The sequence below is a fragment of the Emiliania huxleyi genome (genome assembly GCF_000372725.1).
Source record: "Emiliania huxleyi CCMP1516 unplaced genomic scaffold EMIHUscaffold_111, whole genome shotgun sequence".
In the NCBI taxonomy this organism is placed as follows: domain Eukaryota; phylum Haptophyta; order Isochrysidales; family Noelaerhabdaceae; genus Emiliania; species Emiliania huxleyi.
Window position 1 is genome coordinate 4,098 of NW_005201732.1, and position 25,289 is coordinate 29,386.

The 25,289-nt window shown below is 68.8% G+C and overlaps 3 protein-coding genes across 3 annotated transcripts in view; 1 reads left to right on the top strand and 2 right to left on the bottom strand.

Moving 5' to 3' along the window:
• Positions 1 to 4,832, bottom strand: part of EMIHUDRAFT_223628 (hypothetical protein) — a gene marked incomplete at both ends in the record, with an annotated part of 8,773 nt that extends 3,941 nt beyond the window's left edge. Inside the window, 2 exons of the mRNA XM_005791536.1 lie at positions 517 to 2,168; positions 3,879 to 4,832. Coding sequence (XP_005791593.1) covers positions 517 to 2,168; positions 3,879 to 4,832 — 2,606 coding nt within the window. The remainder of the gene's footprint in view (positions 1 to 516; positions 2,169 to 3,878) is intronic.
• Positions 4,833 to 5,505: 673 nt separating this feature from the next.
• PKS1 (polyketide synthase) lies at positions 5,506 to 20,613 on the top strand (the record flags this gene model as incomplete). Its single annotated transcript, XM_005791648.1, has 3 exons — positions 5,506 to 5,691; positions 7,373 to 7,483; positions 7,549 to 20,613. 3 exons carry the CDS (start codon positions 5,506 to 5,508, stop codon positions 20,611 to 20,613), a joined length of 13,362 nt encoding a protein of 4,453 aa, XP_005791705.1.
• A 28-nt stretch (positions 20,614 to 20,641) lies between these two features.
• On the bottom strand, positions 20,642 to 23,100 carry EMIHUDRAFT_454452 (hypothetical protein). The gene is made up of 6 exons (XM_005791537.1): positions 22,853 to 23,100; positions 22,635 to 22,737; positions 22,386 to 22,484; positions 22,178 to 22,315; positions 21,700 to 21,850; positions 20,642 to 21,558 (listed from the first exon to the last, which is right to left on the bottom strand). The coding sequence occupies exons 1-6, from the start codon at positions 23,074 to 23,076 to the stop codon at positions 20,837 to 20,839; spliced, it is 1,437 nt and encodes a 478-aa protein (XP_005791594.1). The 5' UTR covers positions 23,077 to 23,100; the 3' UTR covers positions 20,642 to 20,836.
• Positions 23,101 to 25,289: the final 2,189 nt, after the last annotated feature.

Below are 25,289 nucleotides of genomic sequence, written 5' to 3' on the forward strand. Positions count from 1 at the left end.
TGCGGCGGTGGCGATGGCGGCGGTGGTGATGGTGGCGGCTGCGGCGGTGGCGCCGGTGGTGGCGGCGGCGGCGGCGGCGGCGGCGGTAGCGGCGGTGACGGCGGTGGTGGCGATGGTGGTGGTGGCGACGGCGGCGGCGGCGACGGTGGCGGAGGCGACGGCGGTGGCGGCGACGGGGGTGGTGAGGGTGGTGGTGGCGTCGGCGGCGGCGAGGGCGGCGGCGATGGCGGCGGCGGCGAGGGCGGCGGCGATGGCGGCGGCGGTGACGGGGGAGGTGGTAACGGTGGTGGCGACGGCGGTGGTGGCGACGGCGGCGGCGGCGACGGTGGTGGCGGAGATGGCGGCGGTAGGGGCGGAGGCGACGGCGGTGGCGGCGACGGCGGCGGAGAAGGGGGCGGTGAGGGTGGTGGCGGTGAGGGCGGCGGTGAGGGAGGGGGGCTTGGCGGTGGAGACGGCGGCGGTGGCGAGGGCGGTGGAGGGGATGGCGGTGGCAGGCCTGGTGGCGCCGGGTAAAACGAGTTTATCCAATCGGGTAGGAGCGCAGTGGACGGGACGATGGCAGGGATGCGGCACTGGAGGCTGGTAGGGGCAAGTGACAGGATTGCGCAAGGCGAGTCGCCCACCAGGACCTCAGCCGCTAGGCCCATTCGGTCAAAGCCGGCCCCCGTGACCGTGAGCGTGGCGCCACCCCCGACTGAGCCAGCTGAGGCGGAGAGAGTCAGCATGGCCGGTTCGATCCGAATGATGACATCGTCGGCGACCTCAGCGGCTCCGACGCCCGACACGACGGCGCTGATGCCAAACTCGCCCAGCGGCATCGAGCCGACGGTGCAAGTGATCATGGTAGAGCTGGCATTGATCACCGGACACGGCACTGTTCCGATGTGTACCTCCGCGGGTACGGCCAAGTCCGTTCCAATGAGGCCAAGGGTCATGCCATCGTATCCGGAAGACGACGTGAGCGATGTCACCCTCGGTGCCGGCGAATGCGTAAAGGCGAGGGGCACCGTGTTGCCCAAGGGCGAGGTGAGACTCACGTTGGCGATTCCCTCGGGGTGTGGGCCAGTGATGCAACAGACCTGCGTACTGTTGACGCTTTCGAGAGCGCAGGCGGCGTCGCCAATACTAACCGCGTTTGTCTCTGCGAGCCGCTGTCCGCTCATGCAAAGCCGGAGCCCGCCAGCAGCAGAGCCCGAGACCGCATCCAGTGCTTCCAGCAGAGGTGCGCTGGAGGAGCCGAGGAGGGTGTACGCCGACTCGATTCGGCTCGACTCGACAAGTTCATCGCTCTCGTCCCGGATGGACACCTCAACCGCTGCCAGCACATCGTCTGGGCGTGAAGCGTCTTGCGCGGCAGTCGTTGTGCAAACAAGCTGACCCGAGGCCGTCGAGGAGGTGAGGACCTCGCAGCCTGCAACGCTCACACTCGACGCGACGAGTGACACCGACATGCGCGCTGGGTTGTCGCTGAAGCCCGCGCCCATGATTGTGAGCAGCGTGCCTCCGGCGGCGGTGCCAGCAGTGGTCAGCACGCTGGAGACGCTCAGCACTCCCCGGACTATCAGCCCTGCAGGAGACAGCGCGTAGCCATGTGGCCGAATGCGGAGGAGTACAGGCTCGCCGGCCGAGGCGGAGCATGCTGGCATCGTGCAGGACACCTGGGAGGCGCTAGAGGAAACCAGTGGGCACGACTTGCCGCCGCACACGGTAACAGATGGCGCCTCGACGCCCGCATCGAGATTGGTGCCGTATAGGACGAGATTCTCGCCGGCGACGAGCGCGGCGCCAGAGAGGGAGTCGATCGCAGGGACGTCCGTTCTGAAGCCGAACGAGCATGGCGACGGAGCTGATGCGTTCCAGTTGGCGTACACAGAGAGCGTGCGCTCCCTCCACGGGCCGGTCTGCTCCCCGCCACAGAGCTGGCTCGAGTCGCCCGAGCAGGGCACGTGGCATGCCTTGTCCTCTCTCTTGTCGGTGGCCAGTGGCACGCGCTCCAAGCACCGGCATCTGTGCTGCGACACCGCAATCGCTGGCCACCCGGCGCATTCCAGCGCGCACCTTCCCAGTTCGAGTTGCCCGGTCCATTCGTACACGCGGGACTGCGCAATGGACTCGCGCACAAAGCAGCCCACAAAGGCGCTGTCCCAGTCGGCGCAAACTGCTGTGCTCTGCGTCCCCACACGGACGCTTACCATCGCGTTGGGGCTGGCCGCGGTAAGGTAGCGGCCGGGGACAGGAGTGAAGCTGATGCCTCCGGGCGAGACCTCCTCCACAGATACGGTCACCTCGCCGTCGGGCGATCGAGCGAGCGTGGAGCCGTTCACAGAGAGCAGCGGGTGGTCTCCCGAGCGGAGGTACGTCACGGTGAATATTGACGTCGCGTGTCCATCGCCTCCGCGTTGCACGAGCACCGATGAGCCGACCGCCGCGCCGATGACTGCCGCCGCCGATGTCTCACTCGCGTCCCAAGCCAGAAGGGCGCCCGACCCGACGGTCGCGCCGCCGCTGAGGCACGAGCGAGACTCGACTAGCGTCACCGTAGCCAGCACCTTTGCCTTAGGCCGAACGCCGAGCAGAGGCAGCGCCGCCTGCGTGGCGCAGCTCGCCCACGGCGCGAGCAGAGAGAGCCGGAGCACCACCATACTTTCATTGCGGCTCGTCACCTCTGCCGTCAGGCCGGCGTACGTGTCCCCCACTAATGGCAGGAACGCCGCCTCGATATCCGCCGCGCTTGCCGAACCGGCGGCGATGGGCAGCGAGCGTCGCCCCGAGAGGACGAGCTCTATTGAGGCGGCTGGGTCGGCTAAGATGCAGTCTGGCTCGAGGCACGAGAGGACAATCTCCTGCACGGGGGCAGCTGCCAAACTCTGTGCGAGCGTGATGCGCTGCACTTCGTGCGTCACCGTCTCGCGATGGAGCTGCGATGAGACGGTGCTCGCGTGCTCGAGGCGCGATGTGGCAAATTCCTCGCACGACGCGGCGGCGGTCAGGTCATACGCGGCGACATGCCGCGCGGTCTCGCACACGTTGTCATTCTTGAACCTCAAGGCTGCCGGCACGCAAATCTGCTCACGATGAGCCCCTGTCGCCCTGCCATCGACGGCTCTGCAGCAATGTGCCCGATCTGTGATGGATGAGCACGCGGTCTGCGAGCCGAGCATGACCCGACTGACGTAGGAGGTGTTGGCAGGGGCCACGCCTCGTGCAGGACACGCGGCGACGTCGGAGACTCCACGCCGGTACTCTGACGCCGCAGCCTCCGAGTCGATGCACACTGCACCGTATTCGAACGTTGTCGTCGCTGGCACGCAGAGCTTACCGTCGCTGGAGATGGACCCGCAACATTCAGCGCGGTCAGTGATGTCACTGCACGAGCCCAACCGTTTGATGCGCGCGCGCAGTCGCCGGCTCGGCAACTCAAGGCTATGCGGCGCCTCGAGGTGCAGCCTTGACGCAAGGCCGCATGTGCCGGCCGCGCCCCCCTCACAGCGCACCTCCAGGTAGTACGAGCCGTTGGCGACCACGGGAAGTCTGGCAGTGACTGGCCCATGAGCCAGAGCGTCCACCCGCCACGGCTCGGAAGCTCTCACCTCGGAGGTTCCAACCGCAGCGATGAGGCTGAGACCGCTGGCAGCCTCGGAGCCCGACCATCGAAGCTCGGACGCGTGTGAGAGCTTCAGTGAGAAGGAGACGTGGCCGGAGATCGGCGAGACGAACCAGCCCGCGAGGGTGGAGCCTACGACTGCACTCGGCGCCGCCCACCCCGGAGTCTCAAAGCTGTCGAGGCGGATGGAGTCTCCGTCAGAGCTGGTCCACATGACGCCGCGTTCTCCCTGCCAGGGGCCGTCGCCTCCAGCGGCGGAGGCCCGCTGCTGTACGATGCACGAGACGATCCCAGGTTTGAGCTCTGTGACCTGGCAGGTGGAGCCACCGACATCGACCGCCAGCGCCGAGGGCTCGGCGCCAAACCCGGATCCGGTCACAGTAAGCGCGGTGCCGCCCGTGACGTAGCCCGATGGCGGAGAGACGCTTGTGACTTTTGGGAGAATCTCGAGATCGAAGGTTCGTCTCTCTGCAATGTCGATGCTGCGATCGACGAGGAAGTGCCTGAGCGCCCAGCCGCGCCCAGCCTCGCTGGTGTCGAGCAGCGACACGTTGAAGAAGCCAGACGCGACATTCTCGCTAGCCTCGAGGCGGCATCCAAACGCAGAATCGCTCGAGTACGCGAGCGCAACCTCAGACCCTGCCGGCCGGGAGGCGCATCCGACGACCGCTCGTGTTGAGGACGACGTCAAGCTCGCGCGAAATGCGGGCGGTCCCACCGCGCCGCCGTTGATGCCGCGGCCGCCGAGGCGGAGGAGGCCGCCCGGCAGAATGCTGGGCGTGAAGATATCTGTAAGCCGCGGCGCGCCTCCTAGGTCGAACTGAACAAAGCAGCCGTGGTTGGCGCCACCAACGTGCCAGCAGTCGGCGTGGCGGCCGCCCTTTACCAGCCATAGCGGCACGAGGTGCAGGTTCTGACCTGGCGCGTAAGCCTCGTCCGGTTCAGGCAGGCCATCTGGCAGCAACGTGCAGTGCAGGCGGCGGTTGCTGGAGGTGAAGCCCTCGAGCTCGCACCGGCCGGTGCCACCGACGCCCAGCAGAATAGTCGGCGGGTTGAATGGATCGCCCAGGTTTGCCCCGGAAATGTAGAGCGAGGCGCCGCCGCCCGGCGAGAGGTGGGTCAGCTCACGCTCTGAGGGGCCAGTGACCCGGTTGACGACGGCAGCGTGAGGTCCGGAGAGGAAGAGGAGGAGGAGCAGGCCTGGCGTGGCCTGTGCTGCCTGGCGCATGGCTGTGCACGCACGTCCAGCGGCGCGCGGTTTGTCGTTTCGCTGTTACATTTCGCTGGACGCGTCATTCGATCTCGGGTTTCAGGTCACAAAAGCGACTACATGTACCTCGTACTTCCGTTCGTCCGACTCATCCCGCCACCCTCGCGCCTCGGCATACAAGGGGCAAGGCCATGGCCCATGGGACCCCAAATGCTACCAACATTCAACATAATTACTCATAGAGGTTAGAGCCGGGTCGCGACATACCATTTTTAACATCTTGAGCTCGTATGTATCGTATGGATGTTTGTTCGATCGACGTTTAAGGCCAACACGCACTCGCAACCCTCTCGCGCCCCTCCACGCTCACAGTCACAGCCACACTCAGTCCCTTTTGGACTCTCGCTGCTCCCCGGCCGGGTCGAGCGCGCCGGCCAGCTCGACCGAGTACGAGGCGAAGAAGGAGGCGACGCAGAGCACGAGGCAGTACTGCTGCAGCCCGCCTGCGTCCGCCTCGGAGAGCGAGAGGACGCGCCGCGCGGGCGAAGCCGGGTGGAGCAGGAAGGCGGCGGGCAGCGGGAAGACGCTCGTGACGGCGCATGCGCCCTTGAAGAGCGCGCTTCGCCAGCCGACCCGGTACGAGAGCGGCGAGGCTGGCGGGGCCGTCACGCACAGCCGCATCCAGAGGGCCATGTGCGCGATCGCCGCTGCGAAGAAGACGGCGGCGGCGCTCTGGTGCAGCACCGAGTCGGCCCCGAGTCGCGCCTCCCCGCGCATCACCGCGGGCACGTCGCGCTGCAGCGGCACCGCGCCGACGACCGCGAGTCCGGCAAAGGCGGCGGCGCTGGTCGCCACGAGGCCGGGGTGCGCGGCGCCGGTGACGCGGCGGAGGTCTCGGAAAAACGCCGGCGCAACGCAGCCAAAGAGGAGCGACACGGCGGGGAACGCGACCTGACCGAGGGTTCTGCCCGGGCCGTCGTACATCAGCAGCGAGATTGGAGGCGTCACGACGCGGCCACCGCCCACAGAGACCTATCAGACATATCGTGGATCGCTGGCATGTCGAGCTTCCCGGGAGCACGGGCTCTTGGCCGAACCGGCGGAGAGAGTGCGTAGGCGGCAGCGATGGCGGTGGAGGCGACAAGGAGGATGCACGGCGGCAAGCAGGCGATCGGCCGCATCGCAGTCAGTTCTTCGGTTCTTGTTCGTGCCAGTCCGAGCCAGTCAGCTGTGGAGGGCTTGTTGTGTCCGGCATACTCTGGGTTCGCCCCTTGGCTGCGGAGGGTGTGTCCGTGCTCTATCTTCTCTCTCTCTATATCTTCTCTCTCTCTGTGTCTTCTGTCTCTCTTTCTCTCTCGCTCTCTCTCTCTCTCACTCTCTCTCTCTCTCTCTCTCTCTCTTTTCTCTCTCTCTCTCTCTCTCTCTCTCTCTCTCTCTCTCTCTCTCTCTCTCTCTCTCTCTCTCTCTCTCTCTCTCTCTCTCTCTCTCCCCCCCCCCCCCTGCAGGTGAAAAATCGCACGACCTCCCACCTTACCCTTGCCTCGAATCGCAAAACGATCGTTCCGGAAGAGAGAGAGAGAGCCGCGGGGTTGCTCGGAGTACTTTTCCCTCGAAGAGCACTTGGAGACCTAAGAGAGAGATTTTGAGCAATACCATTATACCAAACAACTCTAACACTCACACGTCATTTGGGGCCTGGAGCCCTGGCATTTAAAGGTTGTTGGCCCTGTTCACGCGCGCGCGAGACGTGCAGACAGGGTTGCCAGGTGAGAGCGAATGGCGCGGTTCACGCCTCGCACAACAGAGAGAGAGATGCGCTCTGCATGGTGGGACATAAAAGAGAGCGAGTATTTGGGCGAGTAGGCCGTGCGGTCGACGCTGCCGCGCGCGACTTTGCGCGCGAGGCGGCGCAGCTTGAGAACGGCGGTGGGCGAGAAGCCGCCGAACGTTGAGACCTATTCCCCCCCCCCCGTCCCCCTCGGACACGTCCCTCCCTGTCCTCTCGACTCGTTCCTCTACTTATATACATACTCTTGGAGCACTTGGAGTGCAGTCGGTAACCTCACATACTCGAGTAGTAGTTTTTTGGCGTTCCGGTGCCTACAAAAAATATCCGAGATCTGGAGCTGACCACAAGGGTTTGTGGCGATCACTGACTTACAGCGGACATAGTGGGCCGCGGACATAATGACCTTAAATACATAATAAGAGAGAACTGGGAGAGAGAGAGAACTGTTGTCATAATACAGTCGTAAGTAGTTTTGTCAAATCTCTGAACAAACAACAAGAAACCTCTGTGAGGGTTTTTTGTTGGTTTTCAAAAATGTCTTCCCACCAATCTTCTCACACTCTCTCTCAGCTATCTCACACAAACAAAGTCGGTAACGCTCGGCCTGTGACATCGTCCCTCAGCGGCCCAACGAATTTTAGAATTTTCGTGGTGTACTCGCGAAAAAAAATTTTTTGTTGGCGGCGCCTTGGCATCGCCATCAGCTCGGCGCGGCGGGTGAGGGAGGGGTGAGAGATGTGCTCAGAGAGGTCATATTTCGACCTCAACAATGCAGCTGCACACCTCTCCTCGCCAACTGCAGCGTGTCGCCTCTGCAACGGCAACGGGCGCGGCGCCCGAATCCTTCGCCGCTCAGGCATGCACTGCTACGCTCGACGCTGTTTTCCGCGAGCACCGCCCTCAGCCCCCACGCCCTCTCCCGATCCCGATGCTGCACAGGTGCAGGTGCTGCCCACATACCAGGCCAGCGGGCTGCGAGGCATCTGCCTGCAGCACCTCCGGCTGGCCGCGTTTGCCGCTCGACGACAGCACTCTCCGCCTCCGCCGCTCGCGACGGCCGCCTCCCTGGCGGCCGACTCTGTCTGCCCGGCCCCCGCCGCCACCGTGGCGAGCGTGCAGATCGAGGTCGAGGCACTGCTCGGCGCGCCGCTCCCGTCGGCCGACCGCGGCCTGATGGAGCTCGGCCTCGACTCGTTTGACATCGAGGAGCTCGCGCAGCGGCTCGCCAGCCGGCACCCTCTCTCCGCCCTAGCGCCCTCGGACCTCTTTGGCGCGCCGACGGTCTCGGCGCTCGCCGCGCTCATCAGCCAGCGCACCGCTGGCGACGGCTCACGGCCATCGGCGGACCCTCCTCACGCGGCGGGTCCCGCGGTGCACGCCGCTGCCCGCCTCACCAGCCTCGCCGCCTCGCTGCCGCCCGCGAGCGGGCCACGCGGCACGCGAGAGATGGCGGCGTCGGGCGCGGACGTGGTGAGCGAGGCGCCGGCGGAGCGCTGGTCTCTCCCCGCCACCGACGCGGCCGCGGGCCGGATGCGCCACGGCGCGATCTTGAGCGGCGTCGAGCTCTTCGACGGCGCCTTCTTCGGCGTCTCGCCCGCCGAGGCGGCGGCAATGGACCCGCAGCAGCGGCTGCTGCTCGAGCGCGGGTACGAGGCGCTGCACGGCGCAGGCCTCGCCCGCCACGAGCTGCTCGGCCTCTCGACGGGTGTCTTTCTCGGAGCGAGCTACAGCGACTTTGAGCGCCTTCTCCACGGCAAGGCTCCGCCCTCCGCGTACGCCGCCACCGGCGGCAGCCTCGCCGTCGCGTCGGGCCGCCTGTCGTACACCCTCGGCCTGCAGGGGCCTGCTGTCTCGTACGACACTGCCTGCTCGGCCGCCCTCACAGCCAGCCACGCCGCCACGAGTGCGCTGCGGCTCGGCGAGTGCGAGAGCGGGCTGGTGGCCGGCGTCAGCTTGATGCTGCTCCCCGATGTGAGCCACAGCTTCGCTGTCGCGGGCATGCTGTCGGCGCTCGGCCGGTCCCACACCTTTGACCGCCGGGCCGACGGGTACGCCCGTGGCGAGGCGTGCTGCGCTTGGCTTCTGCAGGGAGGCGCGACGGCTCGCCGGCCGGTCGCCTCGGCTCTGGGCAGCTGCGTGCGGCAGGACGGCAAGAGCGCCAGCCTCACCGCGCCCAACGGGCTCGCGCAGCAGTCGCTCCTCGAGGCGGCGCTCGCCGACGCAGCTGTGGTCGCCGACAGCCTCGCCTGCTCGGAGGCGCACGGCACGGGCACGTCGCTCGGCGACCCGATCGAGGCGCGGTCGCTCGCCGCGGCGGTGCTCGCCCGGCGCGGCGGCGGCGAGGCGCTCGCGGTGGGCAGCATCAAGGCCAACTGCGGCCACGGCGAGCCGGCGGCGGGCGCGGGCGGCCTGCTGCGCCTGTTGCTTGGTCTGTGCGGCGCGGAGGCGCCGCCCAACGCGCAGCTGCGGGCGCTCAACCCGCTCGTGAGTGCGGCGGTGGCGGGCAAGGCGTGCGTGCTGCCGACTCAGCTGGCGGCGCTGCGCTCGACGGCCGCGGCGGCCGGCTCGCAGGAGGGCGGCGTGAGCTCGTTCGGGTACAGCGGCACGATTGTGCACGCGGTGCTGCGCGTCACGCCCGGCGGAGAGGCGCTTGTGGCGCTCGTCCGGCGGGCAGAGAGCGGCCCGCGGTACCGGCGGCTGTGCTACAGCCTCGGCCCCGCCCGGGCTGCTGCAGAGGCGCCGGGGAGACGCCGCCTGTACGAGCTCACGTGGCGCTCGGTCGGACTCGCTCCTCCGCAGTCGCCCGACGTTGTCATTACTTGCGCCGCCATCGGCGATCGGCTGTCGGCGTCGCCGCGTGCTGCCGCCGCACTCCCTCTCGAGCGGCTGGCCTCCCCGCACCTCTCCCGCCTCTCTCTGTGGCTTCCGCCCGCCGGCAGCTGTGCACCGCAGGTCGACGCGCTGGCCGTCTTGGTCGAGCTCCTGCGCACCCTCGTGGCACTGGTGGGCGAGGGCAGCCCTCGCCGACCCGCGCCGCAGCTCCAGCTCGTCGCCTCCACCTCGAGCCTCGCGGTCCCTCTTGCGCGCGCAGGACAGGTGGCGCACGCCGGCCTGCTGGGCTTCTCCCGGGTCGTCTGGCGGGAGGCTCCCAGCCTCCGGTTCGGGCTCGTCGACTGCGCCCTGCGGCTGCGGCGCGGGGAGAAACCTCAGCTGTGGCTTCGCGAGGCGGAGGGCTCGCACGTGGCCGTGCAAGGCCGTCGGGGCTTCAGCGCTGGCCTCTGCTCGAGCAACGTCTCGTCGCGGCGGAGGGGGAGGGAGCAGGGCAGCTCAACGCCAGAGCAGCAGCTCGTCACCGGCGGCATGGGTGGCCTCGGTCTCCAGACCGCCCTGATGCTGGCGCGCCGGCGCGCTGGCGGTGCGGAGATTGTGCTGCTCTCGAGGAGCGGCGCGGTGGCGCACACAGGTCAGGGTCTTGAGGCGACCCTCAGGCTGCTACGCACACGCGCGAGGGCCCTGAGCATCCTCGCTGCTGATGTCGGGTGCGCGACAGACGTGACCTCTGCCCTTGCGGCGGCCCCGCGCGTTGGCCGCATCGTGCACGCAGCGGGAGTCCTCCAGCGGTCGTTGCTCCAAACCACGGGCCGTGCCGAGCTGTCGATCGCCTTCCACGCGAAAGCGCGCGGCTGCTTCCTGCTGCACGCAGCCACGCAGCGCCAGCGCATCGGCGGTTTGCTGCTCTTCTCCTCTGTTGTGGCCGCCCTCGGCAACATCGGGCAGGCCGGCTACGCAGCCGCCAACTCCTTCCTCGACGAGCACGCGCGTGGGCGAACGCAGCGCGGCCTCGCGGCAGCGAGCGCGCAGCTGCCGTTGATTGAGGGGGTGGGCATGGCGGCGGCGGAATTCCGCAAACAGGGCCTGCGAGGGGCGGCGGTGCTCCGAGGCTTTGAGCCTGTGCCACGCGTTGCCTTGGCAGCGTGCCTCGGGCAGCTGCTGCGCGCACTTGGCAACGGCTCTGTCCTCACGCCGCTGCTGTCGCCCGACGCTTTGCACGCTCACGGTCCCCAGCCTCCGCCCTCGCCACGCCACGCAGCCGATCCGACCCCTTACGGGGCGGAGGCGCGGCGCGGCGCGCTCCAGTCGGCCATTCTGGCCGTCGTGACCGAGATCTCCGGCTCCGCTGTCGCGTGGGACGCGCATTCGGCGTTTCTCGAGTGCGGCCTAGCTTCGTTGGATCTGGTCGAGGCTGCCCACGCGCTCGGGAGGAGAACAGGCGTTCGCCTCGAGCCGACGACTCTCTTCGCTCGCCCCAACATGGCATCGTTGCTCGCCTATTTGCTGGAGCGCACCGGCTCTCCAGCCGTCGGCGCCGCTGCGGGCGCCATGCGGCGCAGCGGCAGCCTGCCGGTGTCCGCTTCTGTCTGCCACTGCGCGGCGCGGGTCCCAGGTGGGGCAGGAAGGCGTCATGTTTGGCCCCTCGTCGCGGCGAGCGGCGACGCAGTGTCCAAGCTTCCCTTGCGCCTCGAGCTCGCGCAAGCCGCTCCGCACGCTCGCGGTTCTGCGGCTCAATTCTCGTTTGCAAGCCGCGGCGCCTTCTTGTCGGGCATCGGTCGCTTCGACAGTGCGTTCTTTGGAATTGCACCGCTCGAGGCCGCTTCCATGGACCCGCGCCAGCGCATGCTGCTCGAGGTTGGCTACGAGGCTTTTCACGCGGGCGGCCCGGCGAGCAAGGCTCCGCGTGCCGACGGGGTGTTCCTCGGGCTCGAGGCGAGCGAGTGGGAAGGCTTGAGGCAAGGCGCCTTGCGGCCGCATGCGCTTACAGCAACCTCGTCCGCCGTCGCGGCGGGGCGCCTCAGCTACTGTCTCGGCTTGCAGGGCCCCTGCTGGACGTGTGATGCTGCGTGCGCATCGTCGCTAGTCGCCCTCCATTGCGGCTTGCAGAGCTGCGAGGCGTCTGATGCCGACCGTGCGCTTGCTGCCGGCGCAAACCTGCTGCTGCTGCTTGACGCATCAGTCACGATGGGGAGCGCAGGCATGCTAGCGCGAGACGGGCGATGTAAGACGTTCGATGCGCGTGCGGATGGCTACGTGCGGGCCGAGGCGTGCGTCGCCGCCGTTTTGGCGACGAAGTTTGTCGCAGTGGAGATGTGCTGCATCCTCGGCAGAGCGGTGCGGCAGGACGGGCGCAGCGCCAGTCTGACCGCGCCCAACGCGGCCGCGCAGGAGACGTTGCTCAACGCTGCCGGCGCAATGGCACCACTAGAGCAGCGGATCGGTGACCGAGGGCTTGAAGCCCATGGCACCGGCACCGCTCTCGGTGATCCGATCGAGATGGCGGCGGTTCGCGCTGTCGACAGGGAGAGGGACTCGCCGCCTCTGGCTGTGGGCGCCACAAAGGCTAGCTTTGGGCACTCGGAGGCGGCTTCAGGGCTGGGGGGGCTGCTAAGCATCTTGGCGATGCTGGATCAGGCAGGAGGCGCACCGAATGCGCAGTTGCGACGGATCAACCCGCTCATCAGAGATGGCCAAGGCGTCAACGAGCACCCAACTTCATTCAACACTCAGCGGGACAGGAGGGTAGACATTGTGACCGGCGTGAGCTCGTTCGGCTACAGCGGCACCATTGCGCACGCATTGGCGCGACGGGCGCAGCCCATAGGCTCGATAAATCCTTTGTGTTTGGGCGGCCTGCGCGCGCCGGCCGCGTTCCGCCGCCGGCGCTTTGCCTGGGGCGAGGCGGCGCACCCCTTGCGGCAGCACCGCTGGCCAGCCGCCGAAGCGGCGACGCTGAGCTTCCGCTCGCCTGCGGACGGGGTGCTGGCCGCGCTGGTCGCAGACCACCGGGTCCGCGGCCGCGTCGTCTTCCCCGCGGCCGCTCACCTCGAGATGGCGCGCGCTGTGTGCTGCGGGGACGCGGCCGGCGGCGCCTCGTCCACGCGCGCCACGCTCCGGCAAGGCGTCTTTGTGCAGCCCTTGCCACTCGACGAGCCGCTCGGGCTGTGGGTGGGCTGCGCCGTGGTGGAGGGCGCGATGGCGCGGGTCGAGACGCGCAGCTGGCGCGAGGCGGACCAGCGCGAGCAGGCGGGGGCGCCGCACGAGACGGCCCTGCACATGAGCGCAGACGTCGGTGCGGCAGGACGGCAGCGCTCGCCGGCGGCGGCGCGTCTGCGGACGCGTCTGGCGGCGGCGTTGTGCCCCGCTGCTGCGTACGCGTCGCTCCGCTCCTCCGGGCTCGAGTACGGCCGCTCTTTCCGAGTGCTCGAGGCGGCATGGGCTGGGGCGGCGGCGGCATCAGCCCTGCTCCATCGCCGCCGGTACGGCGAAGGCACGCTCGTGCATCCGGCAGACCTCGACGGCGCGCTGCAGCTCTCTGCTCTCCTCACCGCGCAGCCGGCTCGCGGCGGGACAGCCTTGCCATTCGCGGTGGAGGAGGCGGGCCTCGGCGGCCAAGCGGCGAGCTTGCTTCTGGCGGTGGCGTCCGCCTCCGGGCCCGACACCGCCGCCGTGTGGCTCTGCCATCGCGGTGGCGCGAGCGAGGGCGCGGACAGCGCTGGCGGCGGCCTCGCTGGCGGCGGCTGCCTGGCTCGGCTGGTGGGGCTCCGCAGCCGGCAGCTCGTCGACGGCGCTGGAGCGGGCGAGGCGCAAGGGCACCTCTACCAGACGGCGTGGCGGCGCTCAGACCTCGGCCCCTCGCCCGGCCAGCCGAGCGCCGCGCTGCTCGCGGTGCGGCCGGCGACCCGAGATGCAGCGGCAGCGGCATCGCCGCCTCCGGTCGGTGGCGCTGCGCGCCTGCTCGGCCAGTTCAGCGCAGGCGGGATGCTGCACGTCGACAGCTTGGCGGCGCTCGAGGCTGGCTTGCGGCACGTGGTCGCTCTCGCGGCGGCGGCTGCGCCAGCTGGCCTGCGGCTCCTCACCCTCGGCGCCCAGCAGGCGTCGCCACGCGGCGCGATGCGCATCACGGACGCGGGGCTGTGGGGCCTGTCGCGTGCCGCGCGGCAAGAGTCGATGGGCAGCAGCTTGGCGTGCACAGACTGGTCGCTCGAGTCGCAGGGCGGCGGCGGCACTGTAGGCGTGCTCGCGGCTCTCGAGGCGCTTGCCGCGGCAGGCGAGCTCGAGACGGCGGTGTGCACGGATGGCCGCGACGTCCTCGCGCCTCGCCTCGCCCGCGCCTCCGACTCGACATCGCGGCGGCCAGCCTGGCTGCGCCTCGGTGCACGCGGCGCGCTGAGCGCGCTCGTGGTCGAGCCACAGCCGCCGTTCCGCCTGCCCCCCTCGCGGGGCGAGACCGAGCTCAGCGTGCGCGCCGTCGGCCTCAACTTCAGAGACGTGCTCAACGTGCTCGGAGAGTACCCGGGCGACCCCGGGCCTCCTGGCAGCGACTGCTCCGGCGTCGCGGCGGGCGCTGGTGCCACCGGCGCTCGGCTGGGCCTGGCCACTGGCGCGCTCGCGTCGCTGGCGCGGGCTGACTCGCGGCTCGTAGTGCCCAAGCCGGCGGCACTCACCTTCGAGCAAGCCAGCAGCCTGCCCACCGCGTGGATGACGAGCCACGTCGCCCTCTCTGACTCCACGCCGTCCGCGCGGAAGCGATGCCTGTTGCACGCCGGCGCGGGCGGTGTGGGGCTTGCGGCGACCGTCTACGCGCGCTGGCTGCGGCTGCGGATCAGCGTGACGGCCGGCGCGCGAGCGAAGCACCGCTTCCTACGCCAGACCGGCGCTCTCGAGCAGTGGAGCTCGCGCAGCGGCGGCGCCTTTGCGTGGGGCGGCGCCTCGCAGCTGCGCGGGGCGCGGCTGGACGTGGTGCTGAGCAGTCTGTCGCGCGACTTCACGGCCTGCTCGTGGGCACTGCTCTGCGAGTCGGGCCACTTTGAGGAGATCGGCAAGCGCGGCGTGTGGAGTCGCGGCCGTGCGGCGGGAGCGGTGCCCCACGCACGATTCCACGCGATCGCCCTCGACAGCCTGGCCGAGCGCGAGGCGCCGCGGGCACGCCTCACGCTGCTCGTGCTCCGGTCGCGTGCGACCGCGCGGGTGGCCGTCGGCCTGCCACGCGTCAGCTTCTGGCTGGAGCAGGCTGTGGCGGCGGCGTTCCGCTGGCTGCAGAGCGGGCGGAGCATCGGCAAGGTCGTCGTGCGGCTTCGCGCTCCTCCCTCGACGCCAGCAGCGCAAGCGTCGCACCTTCTGAGCGGCGGCACGGGTGCGCTCGGCCAAGCCACGGCGGGCTGGCTTGCACAGCGCGGCGCGACGCGGCTGATATTCGCGTCGCGCGGCGGCGGCTCGGTCAGCAGCGGCCCGGCCGGGCTGCCTTCGGGGAGCGCTGCGCTCTTTGTGCGGTGCGATGTGGCGCAGCCCCGGGAGGTGGAGCGCGCCCTCGCGCTGGCTGCGAACCCGCCGGCGGCGCCGTTGCGGGGCGTGTGGCACGCGGCGGGCGTGCTCGCCGACGGGCTCCTGGCGCAGCAGGGCGCGAGCGGGCTGCGTCGCGTCAGCGCGAGCAAGTCGCACGGCGCGGCGCTCCTACACCGCGCCGGCTCCGCCTTGCCGCTGCAGGCGTCGGTCCTCTTCTCGTCGATAGCGGCGCTCTTTGGCGGCGCCGGCCAGGCCAACTACAGCGCGGCGAGCAGCGGCCTCGACGCGCTCGCGCGGGGCGTGCACGCGCGTGGCCGGGCGGCCCTGAGCGTGCAGTGGGGCCCTTGGGCATCCTCGGGCATGGCGGCCGCCGACAACGTGCGCACGAGGCTGCAGGCGTCGGGGATCGGGCTGCTCGGCATCGCGGAGGGCGGCCCCGCGCTCGCTGCGGCGCTGTCGCGCGACGCGCCGCCGGTGCTGGCGGCGGTGGCTGTGCGGTGGGACCGCTTCCTGGCCGGGCGCGCGACGCCGGCCTTGCTGAGCGCGTTCGGCCGCCCAGGAGGCGCCGGGGGGAAGGCATCGAGGCGAGCAGAGGCGACGGGGGCGGTCGCGGCGGCGACGCGCAGCCTGAGCGTCGCCGAGGTGCTTGAGCTGGTGCACCGCACGGCCGGCGCCACCGCCGACGCGGACACGCCTCTGCTCGAGGCCGGCGTCGACTCGCTCGGCGCGGTCGAGCTGCGCAACCAGCTGCACGCCGCGGTGGGCGGCCGAGCGGCGCTGCCAAGCACGCTCGTCTTCGACCACCCGAGCGCACGGCAGCTGGCGGCGTACCTGTCGGACGGCGCCACGCCCGAGCCGGCTGCGCCGCTGCACCGCGCCCCGGCTGCGCACGAGCGAGGCCGAGTCGCCGTGCTCGTCACGGGCGCGAGCGCGGTGCTGCCCTCTGGCGCCGCGGGCGCGGAGGCGGTGTGGCGGGTCGCCATGAGCGCGGCGGACCTGATCTCGGAGGTGCCCGCCGAGCGGTGGCCGCTCGGCCCTCGGCCCGACTCGGCAGCCGGCGACGCGGTGTCGAGCCGCGTCCGGCACGGCGGCTTTGCGCGCGGCGTCGAGCTCTTCGACGGCGCCTTCTTCGGCGTCTCGCCCGCCGAGGCGGCGGCGATGGACCCGCAGCAGCGGCTGCTGCTCGAGCGCGGGTACGAGGCGCTGCACGGCGCGGGCGAGCGGCGCGAGGGGCTGGCGGGCAGCCTGACGGGCGTCTTCGTCGGCATCGCGTCGACGGACTTCGCCGCCGCGCTCGCCTCGCAGAGCGTGGGCGGCGTCTACGCGGCGACGGGAGGGGCGCACTCGGTCGCCTCGGGCCGCCTGTCCTTCGCGCTCGGGCTGCACGGCCCGTGCGCGGCGTACGACACGGCGTGCTCGTCGGCGCTGGTGGCGGGCCACGCGGCGCTCCGGTCGCTGCAGCTGGGCGAGAGCTCCGCCGCGCTGGTGTCGGCTGTCAACGTGATGCTGTCGCCGCGGGTCGGGCTCACGTTTGCCGTGGCGGGCATGACGTCCGTGCTCGGCCGCAGCCACACGCTCGACAGGCGCGCCGACGGGTACGCGCGGGCGGAGGCGTGCACCGCAGCGGCGCTGCGTCCGGCCGGGTCGCAGCCGGGCGGGCCGCACGAGCCGGTCGCGACGCTGAGCGGCAGCTGCGTGCGGCAAGACGGGAGGAGCGCCAGCCTGACGGCGCCGAACGGCCTGGCCCAGAGGGCCTTGATATCGTCCGCGACTGCGGACGCCTGTCGCACTCCTCACTCGGTCGCTGGCTTTGAACTCGCCGCTGCCGGCTCGCTGCTCGGGGACGCCGTTGAGACGTTGTCGCTTTGTGGAATCTTGGACGCCCCTTGTACCGCACCCGACTCGTCGACGAGCGTCGCCGCCGTCCTCACTGGAATCAAGGCCAGTGTCGGCCATGCGGAGCCCGCGGCTGGGCTTACCTCGCTCCTCGCCTCGCTGGCCTCGCTGCGTGTCGGGCAGCACGCACCCCACGCGCAGCTTCGAAGCCTCAACACCAGCTGCATCCAATCCGACTCCGAGACCGTTTCCATGTGCCTCCCCGTAGCATGCTCACCAGTCCGAGCTGGTCCATCTCCCCCTTCCGGAGGGACGAGCGCCTTTGGCTTCTCGGGCACCATTGCTCACAGCGTGGCCGAGGCCCTCAGTAGCCCCATTCTTGGCTCCCCTTTGCCGGCGGCCCCCCGACTCTTCCGGAGGGGTATCGCGTGGAGTGTGCCCTCGAGCGATTATTCTCGCCCCGCTGGCGAGGCAGTAGGGCATCACGTCACTCAAGACCAGGCCGGCGCTACGCCGCGCGCGCCGCATCCGGACGCCCTCGCGGTGATCCGCCGCGGGCTGCGAGATCTCGGCGCCTCTCAAGACCTCGACATACCGTTGGCGGCCGCGGGTCTGGACTCGAGGGCGCTGCTCTCGTTGTGGCACGCAACCATCGCCCCCGTCTGTGGCGGCGTTGTGCCGAGCGCGTTCTGGAGGCTGCTGGCAGACGAGGAGTCCACAGGCCGCGGTGTTGCTGCCGCGCTGCAAAAGACCATCGAGCTCACCCAGCCCGCCGGCGAGCAAGGGGCTGGCCAGGTGGAGGAGCGGCCGCCCGAGCTGCAGCCTCGGCTGAGGGTCGAGACGCTCGCACGGCCCTTTGACCCGCTGGACACCCAGTCCTTTGGCGCAGTGCGCGGGCCGGTCGCCCCCTCGGGGTGCGTCTTCTATATCCCTGGCCTTCCCGGCGTCTGCCAGCTCGAGTTTGTCCAGCTCTGCCAGCACCTGGCCGACGTCACCGTGGTGGGACTGCCGTATGCCGCCGCCATGGCGAGACCGGCGCTAACGATGGAGTCGCTGGCCTTCTACCTCGTGAGTGAGATGCGCGCTGTACAGCCCGAGGGCCCGTACAAGGTGGCGGGCTTCTCGCTGGGGGGCTGCATCGCAATGGCGGTTTGCCGTGCTCTCGAAGAGATTGGCCACAGCGTGCACTCCCTCGTCCTCCTCGACCCGATCTTTCCGAGCTCCTCGTGGGTGCCCCGGCCGTGCTTGAAGCTTGCGCTTCGCTCGTTGCAGCAGCCGGCCGCGCCTTCACACGGGGAGGGCGCTCTCGCGTGGGACGTTGTGCTACGGCTCGCGTCGGCCGCTGCCGCGTCGCCACCTTTGGACACGCCAACACTGCTCGTGCATGCCGTCGGGCCACTGACGCTCCCCGGCGGGCCCCGGACGTCGGCGGGTCTGGCAGCCGGCTTTGATCGTGGGGACGCGGTGCTTGCGAGTGCAAAGCGCCTGCGGCGCGTCCGCGTCAGTGGCAGCCACGCGTCCTTCCTCACCGATCCTGCAGAGGCCCGGCGTGCGCTGGCCGCCGTCCGGGAGTTCCTGCAGCAAGGCGCTTCTCAGTGGAGCGAGGAAGACGAGGCGCTGGCTTGGGCCGTGGAGTTTCTGAGCGGGCAGCGCCCCGGAGGAGACTCTGAGGCTATCGCCGACACGCCGCTCGCGCAGCTCGGCCTCTCCTCCTTTGCGCTCCGCGCGCTAGTCGGTGGGGCCGTCCAGCGGCTCTCCTCCGGGTCCGGTGGCGGCGCCGCCTCCTATGGCAGCGCTGCGCTGACTGCTGGGCTCGAGGACTTTTCAGGGAGCGTCCGCGACTTTGTGGCGAGGCTTGCCGCCGCGGCGGGCAGTGCGCCTTCCGCCGCAGAGTGGTCTCATGAGATGCCACCGCCGTTGACGCCGACATCAGCCTTTGAGCCCGTCGACCCGAGCGAGGCACGCCGACACTACTCCCTGCGCCCAAGCGCACGTTCCCGGCGCTGCTACGGCCAGGGCACCGTCCTGGTGCTCGCCGCGGAGGGCGGGTCGGAGCTCCTGTTTGAGTCCGTCTGGCCCAGCGCCGTCACCCTCCGCCACGGCCCCCGCTACGAGGCGAGGCAGAGGGGCGAGCGGTCCCTCCTCTTTGTGTGCCGGCCTGGCTCGCTGGAGGACTACCGCCGCTGCTTTGCAGACCCTCGATGGGGGCAGGTCGCAGCAATCTCGCTGGTCCTCAACTGCTGGCAGCCGCCCTCGGACAGCGCCGCGCTCGGAATCCTGAGGGCGAGCGTCCTGTCCCGGCGGATTCACCTCGCGGCGCCCGCGAGGTACCTGCGGCTCGCGCCCGAGGGCACGCAACCGAGCGCCTCCCGTATCGCCGACCTCGACGCGGCGATCATGCGGCCCCTTGCCGAGGTCGTGCAGCTCACTGGGCCGGACCGCACCCCCGTGAGCAGCGCGGCGCTGGGCGCGGCCGCCTTGCGCGTGGCCCGCGCCAGCCGTCCGCCGCCGCTGGTGCAGCTGCGCGCCTCGGCGGGCCCGGGCGGCTCGCTGGTCGCGTCCGCGACGAGCAGCCGGCTTGCGGGCGTCGAGCAGGAGGCGCACGCCGCGAGCTCCTGGTCCCTGGTCCACTTCCGCGGCGACGAGGCGCCGCGAGCGAGCAGCAGCGCCTCGGCCGGCGTCTCGCATCTGAGCATCTACTACGAGGTGCAGGGGCCGCTCAACCCGCTGCTGCTGCAGGCCGCGCTCGACGACGTCGTGCTCCGCTCGCCGGCCCTCCGCACCACCCTGCCCGACCGCGGGCTGCGCGGCGTCGCGCACAGCCACCTCGTCGTGCCACTGCAAGTGGTGCGCTGCATCGGCTCGAGCGAGAAGCTCGCGCGGGCGCTGTCGCCAGACAACCTCCACCGGCGGCTGAACTTCGAGCGCGGCCCGCTCTTGCGCGTGCTCGCGTGCGTCAAGGCGCCGGACCACTGGCTGCTGGCGCTGGTGGCACACCATGCGATCCTCGACCTCTACTCCACGCACCAAGTCACGCAGCAGCTGCTGGCCGCGTACACGCACTCGCTGCGCGCCGCGTGCCCCGCGCTGCCGCGCCCAGTCTTCACGCTCGAGAGGGAGGTGGAGGCGACTGGCGTGGCGCGCCCCATCGCGGTCGACCTCTCGCGCCTGCTGGCGGCGGCGCCGCAGCTCCCGCCCATCGACCGGAGCGGCGGGAGGAGGGACGCCTGCTGCCGGCCGTGGACGCTCGGGGGCGCTCGGGAGTGGGCGGCGGCGATGGAGCGGGGCCGCGCGCTCGGGGGGAACGCGTTTCAGGTGGCTGCGGCGCTGCTAGCCGCGGCCTGCGTGAGCGGCGAGCCCCGCCCGATCAGCCTGTGCTGGACGCAGCGCGAGATCATGGACCGGCGCATGTGCAACGGCTCCTCGCTGCGCGTCTTCTCCTTTTCGGCGGAGGAGGCGAGGGGCGGCTTCGTCCCGCTGCTGCGCGCCGTGCAGCGGCAGATGCGCTCGCCCGCGCCGGCCCTGCAGCTGCTCACAAGCCGGCCCGCCCCCACCGAGGCGGTGGTTGTCATCTCGCAGCTGCTGCAGCCGGCCGAGCCGAGCCTTCGCGGCGTCGCACGGCAGAGCGCCCTCTCCGCGCGGCCCGCTCTGTCGCTGGACGAGCTGCCGCTGCCCCTGCTCATGCCCAAGGGCATCGACATCTACTTCATGCTCGACGACGGCCAGGGGCACGACCACCGGCCGCCGTCGGGCTCCGTCTTGCATCACAAGGGCGTCGCCGTCGGGCTAGTGGAGCGCCTCGTCGCGGGGCTGGCAAGGGGTGTGGGCGGTGCGTGAAGTGCATGGAAAAGTCGAGGGGAAGCGGTTTTGTGCATATGGCACAATAAACATATAGAATAAAAGGAGGACACTCCACATGCGGACGGCAAATGCCAAATCGGCACACAGTAGTCAGTACAGAGTGCGCTCTTTTGGAGTCAGCCTCGGCACTCAGAATCCCCCGCCCGCGCTGGCCGTGGCGCGCGAGCTTGGCCTCGGCGGGGCGGCGGAGACTGCGCGTCTAGTTCTCGAGGGTGAAGCCGGGCGCCATCCACGCCGGCTTCTTCCAGGTTGCGCCCGCGTACACCGCGCCCGCACCAATCTCCTCCTCGATCCGCATCAGCTGGTTGTACTTTGCGAGGCGGTCCGAGCGGCACGGAGCGCCCGTCTTGATCTGGCCGGTGCAGAGACCGACGGCGAGGTCGGCGATGGTGGTGTCCTCCGTCTCGCCCGAGCGGTGCGAGCACATGATGCCCCAGCCCTTGGACTTGCAGAGCTTGACGGCGTTGATCGACTCGGTGATCGTGCCGATCTGGTTCACCTTGAGCAGCAGCGCGGTGCACGCCTTCTCCGCGATGGCGGTCTTGATGCGGCGCACGTTGGTCACGGTCAGGTCGTCGCCCACGATCTGGCAGTCCGTCATCTCGGCCGTCATCGTGCTCCACCCCTTCCAGTCGTCCTGGTCGAACGGGTCCTCGATCGTCTCGATGTCGGGGAAGGTCGCCTTCAGGTCCTTGTAGAAGGCGGCGAGCTCGGGGATAGTCATCTTGAGCTTCTCCTTCATCGGGTCGTTGTCCGGGTACCACGTCGCCAGGTCGTACATCGACTCCTTGCCCGTCCCCTCGCCCGTGCCCGGCACCATAAACTCCGCCGCCGCCACGTCGAGCCCGATCTTGCACTTGCCCGTGTAGCCCGCCTTTGCAATCGCCTCCATGATGAGCTCGCAGCCCTCCTTGGCGTCGCCTGCGGGAGGAGAAGGGGCCGGGAGTGAGCCAGCCGCCGCTCAACCGCTTCTGGCGGGGTCGGCTCCAGAGGCGGAGAGGGGAGCGGCGCCAAGACAGCTGGGCCGGTGCCCGGGAAGTGTTGGCTTCTATATCGGCTCACAGGGGGGCGCGAAGCCGCCCTCGTCGCCGACCGAGGTCGCGTCGCCGCCAAACTTCTTCTTGATGATGCCCTTGAGCGCGTGGTAGCACTCGCAGCCGATCCGCATCGCCTCCTTGAAGGAGGAGGCGCCGACCGGGATGATGAAGTACTCCTGCAGGGAAGGTGCAGAGAAGGTGCAGAGAAGGTGCAGAGAAGGTGCAGAGAAGGTGCAGAGGAAGGTTCAGAGGAAGATTCCATGGTATCTGGAAGGCAGGGAAGTGCTCCTGTGGCCAGCGATCGTATCTTGGGGGAGGGGCGGGCGCTGGGTGGCGGGCGTGAGGCGGTGTGTGGCGGCGCGTGACGAGAGCGAGGAGACGGTGAGAGCGACAGTGCGATGCTTGTGGTGAGGTCGGCGAAGGTTGCGAGGGCGACAGCGAGGTGTGGTGGTGGTGGTGGTGGTGCAGGCGGCGTCGGAAGGTGACGGTGTCTGTGGCGGTGCCTGGAAGGCGAGCTTGTTGCCGGCGTGCGAGCCGCCGTTGATGACGTTGAAGCACGGCACCGGCAGCACGAGCTTGTCGTTGCCCGCGAGCTTGGCAAAGTACTGGTACAGGGGGATGCCCTCGCACTCTGCGCCCGCCTGCTCGGGCGACAAGGCCGCGTGCGGTGGGTCGGAGCGAGCGGAGAGTTGGGGCGAGGAGGCTGCGCGCCTTGGCGGCCGCCATCGAGATGCCGAGGATTGCGTTGGCGCCGAACTTCGACTTGTTGCGGAAGCCGTCGCCGACGGTGCCGGTGTCCATCTCGCACATCTGCAAAGCGAAGACGCGGTGAGTGGTAGCGTATGTAAGCGGGCCGAGACGGGAAGACGCGCAAGGCGAGTACCGCCGAGGTGCGGTCGGTGTGCGATCGCGTGGTGTCCGGAGAGCGGGAGCGGCGGGCGAGGGTGAGAGGGCGCTCGCCTTGTCGTCGATCGCCTTTTGGTCGAGGCAGCACATGCCGACGATCGCCTGGAGCTCATTGTTGATGTGGCCGACCGCCTTGGTGCAGCCCTTGCCGAGGTACCTGGCCCGAGGGAGATGCGGTGAGCTCAGGGCGCCGGACGCCGGCGGCGGAGTGGCAAGGCGAGCACGGCGGCGCGGCGCGAAGAGGCAGACGGCGGATATGACTAGTGCCGCACCGCGACTTGTCGCCGTCGCGCATCTCGCACGCCTCGTGGATGCCGGTGGAGGCGCCAGAGGGCACCATCGCACGCACGGTGATGCCACCCGCGGTGGTCAGGTCCACCTCCACAGTGGGGTTGCCGCGCGAGTCGAGAACCTCGCGGCCGACGATGGAGCTGATCTTGGTGAAGGTGTCGGGGTACTCCTTCTTGATGAGAGCGAGGACGCTGGCGTTCACCATGGCTGTCGGGAGAGAAGGCTGTCGGGGGTCGAGATAAGATGCACCCCTCGCCGATGCGGTCAAAAACGGCGCCAGTTACTTTCTTTTTTCTCTGCTCCTCGTCGAGAACCAAGGAGGTTGAGTAGCAGATCGCACTCAAAGCTTTCAAAAATTTCAATCAGACAGGATAGCAAACTTAAAAAAAAAAGACAGGATAGCTCTTAGGAACATTCATTCCCATAGGAGTACATTTTTCAGTGTTGTGGCTCTAACGAACATACCCGAAAGTGGACTGCTGACTGACAGGGTTTGCGACGAGGAGCGACTCCGAAGGGTTTCTCGGGGTTAGTGCACCACTATAAACCGCCGAAGCGCAAGAGCACTACGTATCGGGCCATACTAGCACCCACTGCTGCGAGCCGATCTTCTGGCTCGACGAGGCTGCTGCGGGGGCATCGCGGGCCGATCTCCTGGCCCAGCGAGGCCGCTGCGGGTCACACGGCGGCACGGGTCACTCCAACCATCGTTTTAGGTATGTTTTTCATATATTTTGGTTTCTTGAAAATTCCTCGTCTCAGTCATCAGAGCAGGCCACACCCCTAACACACTCTCTCACCCCTACGCCCAGACCGTCGCTCAAACTCGCAAGCGAATGAGGGGGGAAATGCATAGCGACCTCGCCCCCGGGGCATCCTTTTCACTGAGCGGATTTACATCTAGTACAGCCCAATTTACGCTCAATACGCGCCGCAAGGGCGGGACTGGACGCTCGCGCGGCCAGAGCGGTCCCCCGGTCGAAGGCCCTTCCCAGCGCATGGCGTCGCTTTTTTACAAGCTCCTCGAGATTGGCCTCAACAAGGCCATCAAACCGTACCTCGTCACGGATGGCATCTACAGCGATGTAACGGTCGAGGTCTCGCTCCTTAGATCCTAGATGCACGCGCTCTGCGGCCGCAGAGCCGGCGCGGGAGCACGCACCCGCCGACGCTGAATCCGGGGGAATTGAGATCCGATGCGCGCGGGAGGGGAGTTGACGCCGCGCAACGCACTACTGCAGGACCACTCAATCAAGATCACTGAGCTTCTCGGCAACCTCGACTTCCTCAACAAGATGCTGTTTGAGCAGGGCATGCCGTTTGAGATCCGGCTCTTCTACATCAGCGAGCTGCAGGTTGACATCCCGTACCTGTTTGAGGAACACCCGGTCCAACTGAATGCGAAGGAGGCAGCCGCGGAGTAGCGGGCCGTGCCAGCAAGGGCCCCGGCCATTGGAGTTGCTCTCCCCGAGCCGCTCTCACCCCCGCGTTCCCCTCCAGGTCAACGTGCTCCTGCGGCCGCTTGACATGCGCGAGTGGACGCTCGAGATGGTGAGGTCGGAGACTGAGGCGGCCATCGCGTCCGCATTCTCGGCGCTGCTGAAGAAACAAGCACCGTCGGCCTGGAACTCGGCCCTATACGGCGAAGACCCGCGTCAGTGCTGCTTTGCTCCGGTTCCGGTAGGCGGAGCTTGACGCCGAGCCAGAGCCAGAGTCCAAGAGCATCTTCTCCACCTTCAAGGACCGGCTGCTCTCGCGCCTCGACCCGCAGGACCTTTTCGATCGGACAGCAGAGGGATGGCGGCGTGCACACGGCCTGTCGCTCACAAATCGTTGGCCGCGAGTAGGTCAAGATCTCCGACCTGCACATCCGATACGAGGCGCCGCACGAACCAAACCCCTTTGCCTGCGGTTTCATCATTGAGAGAGCCGACATGATCTCCAACATCATAAAGGGGGATGGGACCGATAAGACCGCCGGCGCCTTTTCCCTGACCGCCGGCATGTATTGCCACGCTGAAACCCGCGCTTCGTTCGCTTTCCTCGACGACGCCATCGAGCTTGGCATCAACGCGGAAGCGGAGGCAGGCTCACCGGAGGCAGGCTCGAGCAGCGGCTGCTGCAGTGGCTGCGGCGCGAAGTGCAAGAGTGCTTGCTGCTGCGCCGGCGATGGTGACATCCCGGATACGGCCTTCTTTCGTCGACAGGGCGAGATGGTGCACAAGATGCGCGCGACGGCCGAGCAGGCGCGAAACTGGGACGACGGCGAGTGGATGGTGGGCAAAATCAAGCTGACCGGCTCGCTGGCAAATCGCGTCCGCAAAGCTTGCGACGTCGCGGTAGACGATGATCCCAATCTCCTCGTCTTCATCAATGCGGAACCTGTGGTGATCCGAGCCGACGAGGGGCAAGCCGCGG

Bases quoted from the DNA above. Each gene is read 5' to 3' on its own strand.
- EMIHUDRAFT_454452 (XM_005791537.1), bottom strand. From the start codon at position 23,076: ATGGTGAACGCCAGCGTCCTCGCTCTCATCAAGAAGGAGTACCCCGAC. The intron at 21,851-22,177 runs GCACCGCCACAG...CCTTCCCTGCAG, and splicing joins GCAACAAGCTCGCCTTCCAG to GAGTACTTCATCATCCCGGT. The intron at 21,559-21,699 runs GTGAGCCGATAT...CTCCTCCCGCAG, and splicing joins GGGCGGCTTCGCGCCCCCCT to GCGACGCCAAGGAGGGCTGC.